Genomic DNA, 15,688 nt, shown 5'->3' with positions numbered 1-15,688 from the left:
CACCTACTGGTGGAAAATATATTTTAGTTAACTGCTTATGGAGAAGTTAGGGCTACACTACAACGATTGGTTGCCTTTTGCTCTGACAGTGAAGCCAAAAAACTCCCAGCTAAACTCACTTAGGTTTCTTTTTCCAACAATTTCCATTATCAGGAAGTGATATGCTGATCAATGAAACTAAAAGACAGCTCTGCCTCAAGGTGTATAAAGCATACTTATACTCTGGTTTAAACACTTAAAAAACAAACAAAAACCCCAATGGTGATACCTGAAAAATATTTACCAAAACTATTCCTCCCCCAGCCTTACTTCTCACACCAGGACATCCCCATAGAAGGAAAATAAGTCATATTTTATAGTCTAGATCCAAACACCAATGAAGAAAATTAATATTTGACATGTTTCATCATATTTGTGATATATAGACATATCTATATTCTACATATAAGAATAAAATAAAATTAGTAGGCAATTTTTACCTAGGGGTTTAGCTAAACTACTCAAAAACACAGGACTAAGTGATAGTAGGAAGGAACTGGTTAGAGTCCTCAGCTATCCTCACTATTCTTTTCATTTTTTGTTTCTGGAGGCGGAGTTTCATTCTTGTTGCCCAGGCTGGAGTGCAATGATGCTAGTGCAATGGCGCAGTCTCGGCTCACTGCAACCTCCACCTCCCGGGTTCAAGTGATTCTCTTGCTTCAGCCTCCCGAGTAGCTGTGATTACAGGCACCTACCACCACACCTGGGTTATTTTTGTATTTTTAATAAAGATGTGGTTTCACCATGTTGGACAGGCTGGTTTCAACCTCCTGACCTCATGTGATCTGCCCGCCTTGGCTTCTCACAGCAATGCTGTGCTGGGATTACAGGCGTGAGCCACCATGCCTGGACCTCACTATTCTTTTCTTTGGCCCACTTCAATTTATTAATTACATTGGTTATATCTCTCTTCCTTACAAAAGGAGTTTGCGTGGGCACCAATTAGGCTTCTCCTATATTCGTTAAATTAGGAAGTTCCCACTGAAAAAATATTATATCCATTCCAGGCCTGACAAACCTGAATTCTCTGCAGGTGCTGTCCGATCAAAAGTTAAATAAGACTCCAAATGCCACTAGGGCCATCACACTTTCACAGCTGCTGGCAACAAAAACTCTTTGTGAAATACTCAACTCAGCCAGAGTGTGGGATTGGGTTTTGGTGAGGGGGAAGAAGTTAGTTTGTGCTCAGCTTACAGAAAGCCGAATACAACCAGAGACTGGAGTCCTGTCAGCTTGGAGCAGCTCTTGCTAGAGCCAATGAATCTTTGATGGTGTGCTCCGGAATATACATGATTCAGTGAGCCAAGTGCAAACAGCTGAGCAGACTCAAGGAAGGCAAGTGGGTGGAACTTCAAGAATGCTGTGACAAGGCCAGATGCACACCTGCCTTCAGCCTTTCCCCAGTGGTGGTGGTGATGTTTGCAGAGGGAGGTGTGGGAGAGTGGAAAGCTCCCAGATACACGCATGAGCGGCAATGACCAGCTGGGTCCTGTGGGTTCCACTGCAGCTTGATCACAGCTTTGCTGTGATCTAGTGAAAGCGACTGTATTCCCTATGACCCTCAAAAAGAGGAATGCTTCTTCCTCCAGCTGAACCCAACCTTTAAGACCAGTGAGCTATGTGCCAGAGAAATAACATGCAAGAGGAAAAGGCAGATGAAACATAAGCGGGGAGCATTCCTTCTCTTCGCTTGCAAGGCACAGGAAAGTTCCCAGAAAGAGAAATGTTCCAAGGCAGCTTTCCATTGCCCTGAGAAGTTTAATTCATTTTCAAGATCCATGTGGGAGACACTCCAGTTTACTCATTTAGCCCCAGTCCCCCAGCTGAATGACCTTCACTGGCCACAGGTGATAGGCAGAGATGCTGTGTCTTGTCTTCACTGCCAAAAGGTTTCAAGGCCAAATCTGACAGGTGAGAGGGCTGGAAGGGTCCCCAGGAACCTCCCTGTGCTCTCCCAACCCAGGAATGAAGAAACTCTAAAGGGTTGCTCTTCCCTGACATCGCGGTTTGCTGACAGTAGGAGAAAGTCTCTCTGTGGGTCTAGACAGAAGACGGACAGTCTGAGAGCCTTGCAAAGGCAAGGAGGCAGCTGCTCCCAGACCAGCAGGAAGAGGGACAGGGAGAGAGGAGGCATCTCGTGCTTGGTCCACAGAGAAAGAGCGAGAGAAAAGGAGACAGGGTGGGAGAGATGGCGACGGGGAGACACAAAGAAGAGTGTGTGAGAGATGGAGCGAGGGAAAGTGGCACAACGGAGAGTGAGGGATGGAAACAGAGAGACAGTGACACCGGGCGGGCGCCGAGAGAGTGGGAGACGGAGGGAGACGAGACAGACAGATGGCCCCTAGAGGTCCAGGTGCAGGGCACGGCCCTACCTCGGCGTCCTTGACCGGACTGCTGGCCGGGGGTAGCTCCAGGCTGCAGTTCGCCCTCTTGACCGTGAGGTAGAAGGGGTAATCCTTGGCCACCATGGCGGCTGCCGGACCTGCCCTTTGGGATGTCACCGCTGATCCTAGGCGACCACAAAACTCCCAGGCGAAGGGGGGCCCCAGCTCCACGATGCCGGGCGGCGGCGGCGACAAGGAGACCGACAGCCGGCTTCTAGCCGGGCGGGACGCGACTGGGCTCCGGATCCGAGTGGGCGGGGCCGCGTCAGCCACGCCTTGGTGGGTAGGGAGGGGGCGGGCCGCCAGGTCGTCACCGCCCCGCGCTGCCGGGAGGGCCCACGTGCAGCCTCGCGGACACCTCCTAGGGTGGCGAGGGGCGTGGGGCGGTCCCGCGGGTGGAGAGGGACCTCTCTCTCCAGCGGGCGCTTGACCCCGGGCCCCGCTGTGGCGCGTGGGCCGCCCGACCCCGTGATAGCTCCTTTCTGGCACTCTCCGGGTGAAGAGGCTGAGGGTAGAGAGGCTGTAGTGACACCGTGCTACTGGAAGGAGCCTGGGGGGAAAAGCGAGCGTTTTTTTTTTTTTTGAGACGGGGTTTCACCATGTTGGTCAGGCTGGTCTTGAACTCCCAACCTCAGGTGATCCGCCCGCCTTGGCCTCCAAAGTACTTGGAAAACGAGCGTTTTAAAAGCCCACATTAGAAAGGGGTGGTATTCTCTCTTGCCCTCTTCCCAGGCCACTGCACTCTATTTTATTTTTTTAATGAATGTCACTGGAGTATAACCTACAAATGGCAAAATGCACCCATTTTAAGAGTAGCCTTCATTGAGTTCTAACAAATATAAACACTCGTATAACCACCTCCCGAATTATTATACAAAACATTTCCACCACCCCCGGAAAGTTCCCTCCAGACCTTTCCCTTTGCACCCACTTTTATATATGACTAGGAAGTTCAGGGACTGCCTGACACTCGAAGGCAATCTGACAGGGTGTCCTTCAAGTATAAAGCTGTGCATGGATAACCCAGCATTAACACACCTTTCTGGATCCTTTCTGGAGAAACAATGACTTTGTAAATCCTCAAGAAAAAGACTGATTATAAGATTGTTTGCAGCAGCCCTGTCTGGGGCAGTAAAAATAATAATTGGAAACAATGGTAATGTATCCATCAATAGAGAGGGCTTAAATAAACTTGCCTCACTGTGTAATACCAGTTAGCAGCAGTGAAAAAGGAGATGGGTCTATGGGTGTGTCACGAAAAGAGCTCCCGTGTATTAGATTCAGTTTAAAAATAATTGCAGACTAAGCACAGTACAATACCATCTGTGTTTTAAAAAAAACACATTTACAAAAGAATACCATATATTTTCCATATATCTCTATAGAGATATATTTGTGGGTAAATAACATTGAACACTAGAAGAATCCACAGCAAATTTCTACCAGTTTCCTTGTGGCTAAAAGGAGGCACTTGAGATTAAAGAATTAAAGATAGTGAACAAAAGGGACTTACGCTCTTGTTTTTAATTTTTTTATAAGAAAAGTACAGCCTGGGCAACAGTGAAACCCTGTCTCTAAAAATATATATATACAAAATATTAGCCAGGCGTGGTGGTGCATGCCTGTAATACCAACACTCCAGAGGCTGAGGTGGGAGGATCACTTAAGCCAGGGAGGCAGAAGTTGCAGTGAGCCAAGATCATACCATTGCACTCCAGCCTGGGTGACAGAGTGAGACCCTGTCTAAAAAAAAAAAAAAGAAAAAAAAAAAACAAAGAAAGAAAAACTGATTAGGTACAATGGCTCACACCTGTAATCCCAACACTTTGGAAGGCCAGGCAGCAGGGTGGCTTGAGGGCAGCAGTTCAAGACCAGCCTAGGCAACATAGTAAGACCCCGCCTCTACAAAAAATTTAGAAATTAGCCGGGCATGGTAGTGCATGCGTGTAGTCCCAGCTAATCCCAAGGCTGAGGTGAGAGGATTGCCTGAGCCCAAGAGTTCAAGGCTGCAGTGAGCTATGATTGCACCACTGTACTCTAGCCTCGTGATAGAATGAGACCCTGTCTCAAGAGAAGAAAAGAAAAATATATTGATTCAAGGAACTACTCGGGAAATTATAGTTTTTTAAATATTAAAATTATCATCTTTTCTTTCTTTTTCTTTTCTTTCTTTTTTTTTGAGATAGGGTCTTGCTCTGTTCAGGCTGGAGTGTAGTGGCATAATCGCAGCTCACTGCAACCTCCTCCTGGGCTCAAGTGATTTTTCCACCTCAGCCTCCCAAGTAGATGGGACTACAGGCCTGCACCAGTGTGCCCGGCTAATTTTTGTATTTTTGTAGAGACAGGGTTTCGCCATGTTGCCCAGGTGGATCTCTAACCCCTGAGCTCAAGCAATCCACCTGCCTCGACCTCCCAAAGTGCTGGAATTTCAGGCCTGAGCCACCAGACCAAGCCCGAAAATTATCATCTCTCAAAAGTTATTTTGTAGGCTGCACTGTTGAATCTTTTTTCTCCTCATGTGAAAAGCCATGACTATATCAGGTAGTGATCTACGAAGCATTGTCTTTTTTTACTTCCTGGGGATGCATGGGGTAGGAGGAATGGTGATATCTAGTCTCTGTTACAGTGTTCTTTGCTTCTAGCTGAGGTCAGAACTCAGCACTTCCTACTTTTCAGGCAGGAAACCTCATAATACATAGCTCTTCATCCCAGGTATCAAGTCCACACCCTGGCACTAAATCCACCTACTTTCCTACCCAGATAGTGCAGACAAACTGCCTTTGGAAGCAAGAAGAATCAGGCCCTGTGTAGCCAATCTGTTATCACCACATATGTAAATGGGGCTCCTGAATGAGTGGAGGTTCCAACTAAAATTGGAAGAGAGTACCTGCGTTTTTTTTTCCCTTAATATACAACCTGAAGCAATGGGAAGAAAACTGCCTAAGAAGAGGCATGGGGTGGGAAAGAGCACCTCAAGACCACTGATTTTTCCTATTTGTATTCCTGAAAACAACTTTATCATTTTAGCCTGAGCTGCATTGATGGGGAGCTCACACAAGTGCCCTAAAAGCTTAGCCAAGCTTGGTGGGGGTGTGAGGGGAACCTCATCTCCAAATAGCCACTGATTAACTATGTAACCAAAGGCAGGGCCAGAGGCAGTGACATGCCTCACACAGGGCTTGCGTGGCCAGCAAGAATCTGTGCCTAAGTACTCAAGCCACTTCTTATTCCCTTCTTCTGCCTGCTCTTCTGACACTCACAGTCCACCATCTCAACTAGAAGACGCTGACCATCAAAGGCACTGGCTTTGACCCCCAGAAGAACTTGCTGGGCCTTGTTCTCCAGTTGGAAAATGTACTTATAGCACTTGGTAAAGAAAAGAGTCATGCTGGCAAAGTCTGATAGCTCTAGAAATGGGTTGCTCATTGCAGTATTGTCAGGGCCGAGCAGGGAGTCTGACATGCCCTAAGTCCATTGTAACAGTAAACAAACCCTAAGAAATGTGTTTTTTTATTTCTTTGAGACAGGGTCTTAATTTGTTGCCCAGGCTGGAGTGCATGGCATGATCTCAGCTCACTGCAGCCTCAACCTTCTGGGCTCAAGCAATCCTCCCACCCCAGCCCCACAAGTAGCTGGGACTACAGGCATGTGCCACCACGCCCAGCTAATTTTTGTATTTTCTGTAGAGATGGAGTTTCATGATGTTGCCCAGGCTGGTCTTGAATTCCTGAGCTCAAGTGATCCGCCCATGTTGGCCTCTCTAAGTGCTTAGGATTATAGGCATGAGCCACTGTGCCTGGCCTCTGAAGAAATGTTAAAGTGCAACTTAGGTTGAAGAACAACTATTGCAGAGCAATGAGTAGTCATATTGATTGATGAGAAGGCTGCCGTATCCATCTTCTTTAAAGCATTTCTTTGCTCTCCTTAAAAGATATTGGAGCCATAAAAATCAATAAATACACAGGGCTACACAACATATATATGGCAAACATATCTCTTTTCCACTACATGTGCTAGGCAAAGAGAGAGAGAGACAGAAGCACAGAGATTGCTAATGGCCTGTAACAACTTCAATAAGGGCTGTTAAAAAAAAAAGAGCATAAATGACAAAAGGAAAGATAGGAATCTGGAATTCCCCTGGGTGGTCTGATTCTTCCAAACTTCTTATAGCATGAATGTCTCACCCAGAATAGGATTCTGGTGTTTAAAAACATATATTTTTGGTACAACAAAGCCCACAAACTCAAGCCAGCAATTCTGGGTACACACAAGCCATGTATGTGGTCCTTGAGGCATTTAACACATTTTCAGGAGTATTTTTGACTTCACGCAATTTCCACCCTGGTCCCTGACTTTAGCACCTTCCCCATATGTAATGTATTGCTCCACCACTGACAGATTTGGGCTTTATGCAATTTGCCTGGGACTCTATTCGGGGATGTCCGTGATCAAATACTGTCAGAAAACAGGCAGTCCTGCAGGAAGGCTTCTAAGCACATCCCTGAGGTTTGTGTCACAGTTGAGGGAAGCTGGTCCAGCCCTGCAGTGCCACCAAGCTAAGTGGCCACAGGAGCCCAGCACTCCCCATTCTGCCTGTGTGTGTGTTTATGGGCTTAGGAACAACACTGCTCTAACAGGCAGCTTCACTCAAAGCAACGGCACAAAGTGTCTTTCAGAACTTGCCTTCAGCACAGCCTGTTATAATCCTATAAAATGTTTCACAGCCAGGCAGTGTTCCTCACCAGCCAGAAGCCTGGAGACTGAAATAAAGAGGGCTGTTCTGCATTTGCAGGAACGGTGCCAAGCACAGGGCCTGTGCTGAGCGGGGGTCATTTGGGCTGCTGGTGGAATGGTGGGCCTCAACACACAAGCCCACCACTGGTTATTAGCTCCTTTTAGACTTGTAGACAATCAGGTGTGGCTTGGAGACCATCTATCAACTCCTTAAATCTCTGTGCCATGACTGGGAGCAGAGCAGGCCCAGGGTGAGGCTAAAACCAGAAGCTAATGTAACCGTGACAACCTTCTCAGCCAACAGGACAATGCTTTGTCCTGTTAGCATTATATTTTAACATCAGGAATAGTGAGTTTTGTTTTTTTCTTTTTTTTGAGACAAGAGTCTAGCTCTGTTGCCGAGGCTAGTGCAATCTTATTCACTTCAACCTCCACATCCTGGGCTCAACAAATTCTCACACCTCAGCCTCCTGAGTAACTGGGATTACAGGTGTATACCACCACGCCCAGCTAATTTTGTTTTTTTAGTAGAGATGGGGTTTCACCAAATTGGCCAGACTGGTCTGGAACTCCTGACCTCAAGTAATCTGCCCACTTTGGCCTCCCAAAGTGCTGGGATTACAAGCATGAGCCACTATGCCCAGCCTGGGTTTCTTTTTTCTTAAAGTTTTGTTCATCCATCCATTCACTCCTTTATCAAATAATTAATGAATGCTTATTATAGTCAAGTGTTCAATTAGATACATTTCTCCCTTCCTCTTCTCCACCTATTCCTGAACTTCTATGCCAGGCAGATGTTTAATACATACTTGTATTAAACAAGGGAAAGGGTTGAAAAACCTGAAGAAGTTCTGGCAGTGAATTCTAACAGATGAGGACCATGATTTACTGCTAGATATGTAAAAATGGCACAAATGAAGCACTGGTCATCTCTAAACTCATACCAGTATTACTTTTATCCCTTTGCCTAAGGAGTTATCCACTGACTCCAGTCTAGATTTACAAAAAAAAAAAAAATCCCTGGGCCAGGCATGGTGGCTCATGCCTGTAATCCCAGCACTTTGGGAGGCCAAGGCGGGTGAATCACCTTAAGTCAGGAGTTCAAGACCAGCCTGACCAACATGGTGAAACTCCGTCTCTACTAAAAATACAAATATTAGCCAGGTATTGTGGCAGATGCCTGTAGTCCCAGCTACTTGGGAGGCTGAGAAAGGAGAATTACTTGCACCTGGGAAGCACAGGTTATAGTGAGTTGAGATTGTGCCACTGCACTCCATCCAGCTTGGAGAACAAAGTTAGACTCTTTGTTGAATCAAATCTTCCTTGATGCCCAAACCTGACCCTTAGCTGAAAAACAAAATCCATAAAACACAAGAAAGACAAAAGAATAAAGAGGAATACAGGGGTAAGGGAGTGAGGGAACAGAAAATTATCTTAAACTGCTTCAGGTACGCAAATATACTTTAAAACACCAGTGAAAATTAAAGTTTCAATGAAATATAATAAAGAAGAAACCAGGGAAGGGAAATTTTTTCAAGTCTTATTCTTTCCCAGGACAACCTTTGCCACCATATTTGTTTTGGGGGGCAGAAATGCAAACTCAGTGATTAAATAAAAACCCTAAAGTGTTTACTATTTTGATATATGGTGTTTCTGAATGCACAGTTTATGTAAATAAAAACCTGTCTCACTCAAGATTTTTTTTTAAAGCATAGAATACATTTTTATTATACATTTTATTTTTTTAAAAAATTATTTTCATAGAATATATTTTCACATTAGAGATTCCCATAGTGTGAAAATAACAATTTATTACTTAGAGTTTTATATTTGTGGACAGATTGTTTTAGAACACGTAGAACACATTTAAGAATTAACTCTCAATTTAGAATCTGTAATATTTTGATATGTCTACAAGGGGAACTTTGCCCTTAAATGGAACTTCTCTATATTCAGAAGCACTATAAGCTTTTCTTCCTAGGATTTAGAAATTTATAATGTGAGATACCAGCATTTCCAAATTAAAAAATTTACCTAGCATATGTTTCCATCAGTAGGTGGTATCTACAGAATAGAGAGGACAGTTTTCAAAAATTAAACACTGTCTAATTTTCTGTAAAGTTTTTATTCATGAATTAACGGTATTTCCCTTTGTCCATTATTTCCAAGGCAAAAAAGAAGTTTGATCATATATTAATAGTAATAAAGCTGGATTCTCTTTAAGAGATTGATAAATTAAAAGGCAAAAGCTCATATATCATGTTTAGTTATACTGTGAGTCTTATGAGAAGCTGGGAGGCAACCCCATTTACAAACCAGAATACAGAACTCCGTCTCACAATTTCTTAGACATAATTCCTCTCAAACCTTTTCCTCAAGGATTAAGAGAAGAAGCCTGTCCACCAGTAGTCTTATCTGTTATTTCTTCCTTACTGTGAGCTGAATGACATAACAAAGCAGAGGCAAAGAGGCATACATCAATTCTTCAAAGTATGAAGTGAAAAAGGTCAGAGCTTCCACAGCATGGCAACAGCTTTACAGATGCCCACATCGTGATAGTTGAAATAGCAAAGCCCAGCAAAGGTTAAAGCTGAAAGTGCCAAAAGCCCTGCCTTGGCAGCTTTCTGCGAGGCATCCCCATGACCATAGTCAGTAACAACTTGTCCAAGGCCCCAGTGACCATGAGGAGTGGGAGCTGCAGCCGGAGAATAGTCCATCGCAGAGCAAGGATTCAAATAAGCAGCTGGAAGCAGACCCAGGAGCAAAACACTGACAACCCTCTCACTAGTCCAATGGAGAGATGCAGCCTTGGAACCAGAATGGTGACTCGGTGACAAGTGAATATGCTGCATTCCACACCATTCTGGGGTAAGTTGGTCCTGAAGAAATGCTGAAATATGAGCAGGTCTGACCACTGAAGTTCGCAGCAACAGAGCTCGGCCTCCTTGGGCACAGGAAAGAGCACTCAGTCTCCAGAGAATCACCATCTTGTTCCTGAGGCTTTTTTTTTTTTTTTTTAGATGAAGTTTTGCTCTTGTTACCCAAATGGCGTGATCTCGGCTCACCGCAATGTCCACCTCCTGGGTTCAAGCAATTCTCCTGCCTCAGCCTCCCGAGTAGCTGGGACTACAGGTGTACGCCACCATGCCCAGCTAATTTTTGTATTTTTAGTAGAGATGGGATTTCACCATGTTGACTGGGATGGTCTCGATCTCTTGACCTCGTGATCCACCCACCTCGGCCTCCCAGAGTGCTGCGATTATAGGCGTGAACCATCACGCTCAACCTCACTCAAGATTTTGTAGTAAGAATCCTGACCTCCTCCAATTTGAACTTATAACTATCAGCAGGCTTGTTCAGCCCACAGAATTAATAAAACATGTTCTGTGTACTACTAGAGCATCTTTGAACTTTTCTGAAGAGTCTGCCTTTGTTTGAGAGTATTTCATATTTTGGGGTTAAGAATTCAATAAATATGTTATATTTAATTTTTAAAACTTTCTAAAATTTTTAAAATTTTAGTTTTTATTTTATTTTTCTTCATGACAGATCCTCAGTCTTTGGCTCAGGCTCGAGTGCAGTGGTGTGATCTCTGTTCGCTGCAACCTCCACCTCTCAGGTTCAAGTGATTCTCCTGCCTCAGTCTCCTGAATAGCTGGGATTACAGATGTGCACCACTATGCCTGGCTAATTTTTGTATTTTTAGTAAAGACTGGGTTTCACCACGTGAGCCAGGCTGGTCTCAAAATCCTAGCTTCATGTGATCCACCCTCCTTGGCCTCCCAAAGGGATTATAGGCATGAGCCACTGTGCCTGGCCACATATTTATTTATTTATTCCCCTCAGACTACAGTTAAGGTATTCATTTATGTGTGTTTCATATACTAACCATTATTCAGAGAAATTAGAACCTAAAATGTGTAAATTCCAACTTTGGATAGTAGTGGTGTTTTCTCCTCCATCAACTACAAACTCAGTAATCAAAGTACCGTATTTCATCAAACCTAAGACTGCAATATATGCTATTATTTTATGTACTCTCTAGAAAGAAAAATAGACTGGGTGTGATGGCTTACCCCTATAATCCCAGCACTTTGGGAATCTGAGGCAGGCAGATTAATTGAGCCCAAGAGTTCAAGACCAGCCGGGGCAACATGCCAAAAGCCTGTCTCTACAAAAAAATAGAAAAAGTAGCTGGCATGGAGGCACGCATCTGTAGTCCCTGCTACTTGAGGGAGGCTTGAGTCCAGGAAGCAGAGGTTGTAGCGAGCTGAGATTGTGCCACTGCACTCCAGCCTGGGCAACAGAGAGAGAGAGAGAGACTCAGTCTCAAAAACAAAAAAAGAAAAGAAAAATATTATTCATTAAATTATATGATCAATTTTAAGACCCTTGTCAATTCCAGAGAAGTTAACATATGGAGGGAAATGTATGTAATAGTGAAATATGGCAGTATTCCTATCATCTGGCCTGAATTTGAAAACCTATACATTTATAGAAAAATGACTTCTGAGGAGTCAGGGACATTTCCAGAGACCACCTGCTGTGAAACTAAGAAGCTTATCAAATCTATATATATCCCTGAGCCCTGCTTTGGTCCAATGAATTGGAATCTTTGGCAGCAGACCCAGAAATCTGTAAAACACACTCAAAGAGCACTGTTTGAGTAATATACATAGTGTTATGAATCATGATGATCAGCAAGTTCAATAATGAACCCCCAGCCACAGGCTAGAAATGCTCTGATCACAAATCTTCAGTCCTGAGGTTCCCAGGGTGTAATTAGCTCAATGGTTGTGGCATCAAAACCCAGAATGGGCATAGGGAGCCTCTTAACTTGTTCATCTAAACAAATGTGCACTGAGGAACTACTGTGTGCCGCAGCATGCTATATACAGATGGGTGCCTCAAGGATACCGTGAAAAATTGACAAATCTATACCAAGTAAACCACCCACTCAGAGATGTGTTTTGGCTCTTGGGATTTGATTTACAATCTGGTATCCGAGGTTCTAACTTAAAACATGCTTATCTTCATAGCCAGAGGGCATGACAGCATTTACATTTTTTAAAAATTAGCTGTAGAACAGAGAATGGGAGGAGGGCACTTGGCTTGAGATGTTTACTTGAAAAAAGACCTGGGGCTGGGGCTGGGGCTGGGGCTGGGGCAGGTGGTGGGGGTGGGGGAGTGGGCAGAAGACCTTAATTACAGAACAAGTTCAACTAGTAAAAACAGGTTTGGGGACTCCTGGCAAATATGTGTCTCATCGGTGGGGGTGGAAACTGGCTGGTGTGTGCTAGAAGCAGCCTTTTAGCTTAAAGTGTTCTGTGTGCTGTGGATATCAGACGCACTTCACAGAGGGGCCAGTGTGTGGGTTAACTGAATGCTTTGGTTAAGTGGGAGCTGAATTAAGACAGTTTCTGCTTTACTTGAAGTTTTTTCCATCTTACAGCCAAAACCAAGCTCAGCAAACACAGTTCTCATGTGCCCACAATTCTGATTAAACCAAAAGCCTTGGCAATAGAGGGCTGAACAGAAGCACTTAGTCACTAGTTCCCCAGATTTTATCACTGCACTGTCATTTGGTTCTTCAACTCTAGCATTAGTAAGTATAATCACCTGATGGCTGTGCCTAGCTAATTCCTCTTATTCAAGATTGTCTGTGACAATCCTTGCTTTGAGTCCCCAAGGTGCCAAGTGGCTCTTCTTCCCCAATAGTCAGCCTGTTCATACTGACTGATTTTATGCCTGTCTCTGCTGCCTGACTGCAACCTACAAGGGGACCGATCTATCTCGCTCATCACAGTAGCCCCAGCTCCTCCTATTTTGCTGGTACATAGCAGATGCTGGGCCCATATTTGTTGAAATGAAAATTAAATTGAAATGAGGTTAATCAAAGAACATGTCATGGAGGAAGAAAATCCAGAGAAGATTTTTGCAAGGAGGAACATGGCATATTTAAAACTTCTGAGATGGGACCAAAAGATCATATGCAGAATACTATAGTGGGCTATAGTTTGAAATTTTGAAAGGCCCCTAATTGTTTAGCTTCTTGAAGAGTCCGAACCACTTTGAGAAACAGCTCCTACAGTGTTAGACTGTGGGAGCCTCTCAGATATGATAGAGCTTTCAGTTCCTTTCAGCTGTTTACATACTAATTTCTGAACAAGGTGGACATGCCAGGGAGGTTGAAACTAGTGATGAAGGGACGTCAAATAGCTTATTTTCAAAGACACCATGCAATACGCTCATCTGCCCTTTTCCTTCCCTTTAAAGGTGATTTCTTCCATTCCCTTCTCAAGGTTTTTGATTTCAGGTTAAACTCTACAAAAATGTTTTTTCCTTCTCAACTTGCCAAGCTCACACCTAGTGCCACTTGTATCAAAACTTTGTTTTCTTGAGGTGGGCCCCAAGGAGCTGACTTTGAAGGGGGAGGAAAGATTTTGTCTGGTGTTTCTGCAAGATTAAACATGGGGCTCATCTGGAGTTCCAGGCTGATGAGAAATTGTAGACTCAAGAACTTTTTATTCAAAGAAGCCCAAGGAAGAAGGCAACTTCTGTGCTAACTGCTCCACCAAAGCGGGGTCATGCTCTCCCCTAATGGAGTCTTACAAGAGATATTTTGAGAGCACATTCTGGTTTAGAGGCAGTACATGGTGAACAAAGCTCATCTGTCATTGAGTGGGAGGAAGGGAGGAGAGAAGGTAAGAGAGAATTAAAATTGTAAAGCTAACATCACGTGGATTCCTCCCTGAACTTTAATAACCCAGTGCTGCCTGCAGGCTCAGAAAAAACAAATGCAATGGGTAGGTATGAGGATTGCTCTGGTGCCAGGAAAATGCAATAAGACATAGCTTTTACAAGGTAGGCAATGAAAGAGTGCCCTGCAGGAACAAAACAGACTTTTAACATCTCCAAAGTTGGCAGCCAGATGCCTGAAAACGTTGGCTTAGGGCATCCAAAATGCACAACAGATAGAACCACTTTCTTTAAGATGAAGTCATCTTCCAGGGGAAACAATAGCTGGGAAGGCTGGGTTTTTATGATCCATGGGAGGAGAAGAATTTGATCTGTATTCTCTTTGCCACAGCCTACCCCATTTTAATGCATGTTAGAGGTTTTCCACATGTTAGGCAAATTTTCTAGAATGTTTTAAAAGGAAAAAACATTCTGTAGTCTGCCTCAGTTACTGAAAGAGTTCTCTTTCTCCCTGGCTGGGGAGGGATCCAATTCTGTTTCACTGTGTTATCAAAAAGATCTGAAACTACTGCTCTTCATTTGGATTCTGCTGTTATGAAATGCAGTTGGGGGTATCTTGTTACACTTTACCCCCAGAAGTGTTAAAGGAAGTGCCTGTCATCAAAATTCAAAAATAAATTTTAAAAAATGATGCTGGCAGAGCCCAAAAACTAAAGGGATCAGCATTTTGCTTCAGTTTCCTGTTCATAAAACTTTATAAAAACAACCCACCCATTTAAAAAAAACCCATAACAATAGCTCACTATTCTTTTCCTAAATGCTTGCCTCATGCCACTCTGAAATTAGGTGCCATCACATTTCCTGAGTTATGGACCCCAAACACCACATCCTTTTCCTCCCTCCCACACCCTAACCCCACCTGGCATCATTCCTAAATTTAGATGCCTCTCCAGTTTATGATCTCAGTAGAGAGATGCCAACATTCTCTCTCCTACCTGTTCTAAGAGGCCAAGCATCTGTACCAGCTGGAAGTAGGAATAATTAAGGCTTCCTTCCCCCAAATTAATTCTCACTTCCTAGAGAAACTTTTAATATGGAAGGTTAAATTACAAAGTGAAGAGTTAGTAAACTGAAAAAGAATATGATATTTCCCTCCCACTCTGGCTGTACAGCAAAATTTTCTTTGTGGAATACTCAGCACTCTGTCCTTCCTGGAAGAACACAGAAATACAAGCTCTAGAACAGGCTTTTCCAACCCATGGTCCACAGGCTGCATGCAGCCCATGATGGCTTTGAATGTGGCCCAACACAAATTCATAAACTTTCTTAAAACATTATAAAATTCTTTTTGCGATTTTTTTTTTTTAGCTCATCAGCTACTGTTAGTGTTAGTGTATTTTAAGTGTGTATTTTACAATTCTTCTACTGTGGCCCAGGGAAGCCAAAAGATTGGACACCCCTGCTTTAGAATAAGAAGCCTGGGTTCAAATATCAAGTTTTTACTTGCCAACTATTTGACTTTGGACAATTTACTTAATGATGCCAAACATCAGTTTAAGCATCTATAAAATGGGGACAATGAGAGTTTTGAGGCTTTAACGAGTTAAAAACACATGAATAATCCAATGAGCTATTATGTATCGCAGATTTCTAGGCACACGATTAGCATGTAATCCATGCTGTTATTAACCTTTCTGGTAAATAAAGCATCTCCTTTTTTTTTTTTTAGAAATGAATTAAGGAAAAAAGATGGAATTTGGAGAACTGTTCCAACACTCTTTGCTTCCAAAGAGATTAACTGATTGAACCCTTTAATTTTAAAAATTGATTGG

At 43.6% G+C, this 15,688-nt stretch overlaps 1 protein-coding gene and 1 pseudogene across 22 annotated transcripts in view; both read right to left on the bottom strand.

The window, feature by feature from the left end:
- Positions 1 to 15,688, bottom strand: part of ARHGEF3 (Rho guanine nucleotide exchange factor 3) — a 348,474-nt gene that overhangs the window by 78,231 nt on the left and 254,555 nt on the right. For 2 of the 21 annotated variants that reach the window (XM_002758466.6, XM_035273881.3), the window contains exon 1: positions 2,412 to 2,658. The exons of the other annotated variants lie outside the window; for them this stretch is intronic. In XM_002758466.6, coding sequence (XP_002758512.2) covers positions 2,412 to 2,507 — 96 coding nt within the window. In that variant the 5' untranslated portion in view covers positions 2,508 to 2,658. Of the gene's footprint in view, positions 1 to 2,411; positions 2,659 to 15,688 lie in introns of those variants that run through there. 21 annotated transcript variants of the gene reach the window in all.
- On the bottom strand, positions 8,855 to 10,267 carry LOC103788262 (succinate dehydrogenase [ubiquinone] cytochrome b small subunit, mitochondrial pseudogene; annotated as a pseudogene). Its single transcript, XR_013527567.1, has one exon. The product of XR_013527567.1 is annotated as a succinate dehydrogenase [ubiquinone] cytochrome b small subunit, mitochondrial pseudogene (transcript).

This window comes from Callithrix jacchus, chromosome 15 (assembly GCF_049354715.1).
Source record: "Callithrix jacchus isolate 240 chromosome 15, calJac240_pri, whole genome shotgun sequence".
Taxonomy (NCBI): domain Eukaryota; kingdom Metazoa; phylum Chordata; class Mammalia; order Primates; family Cebidae; genus Callithrix; species Callithrix jacchus.
Note: the sequence above shows the minus strand (reverse complement) of the source record. Positions and strands in the feature narration are given on the sequence as shown.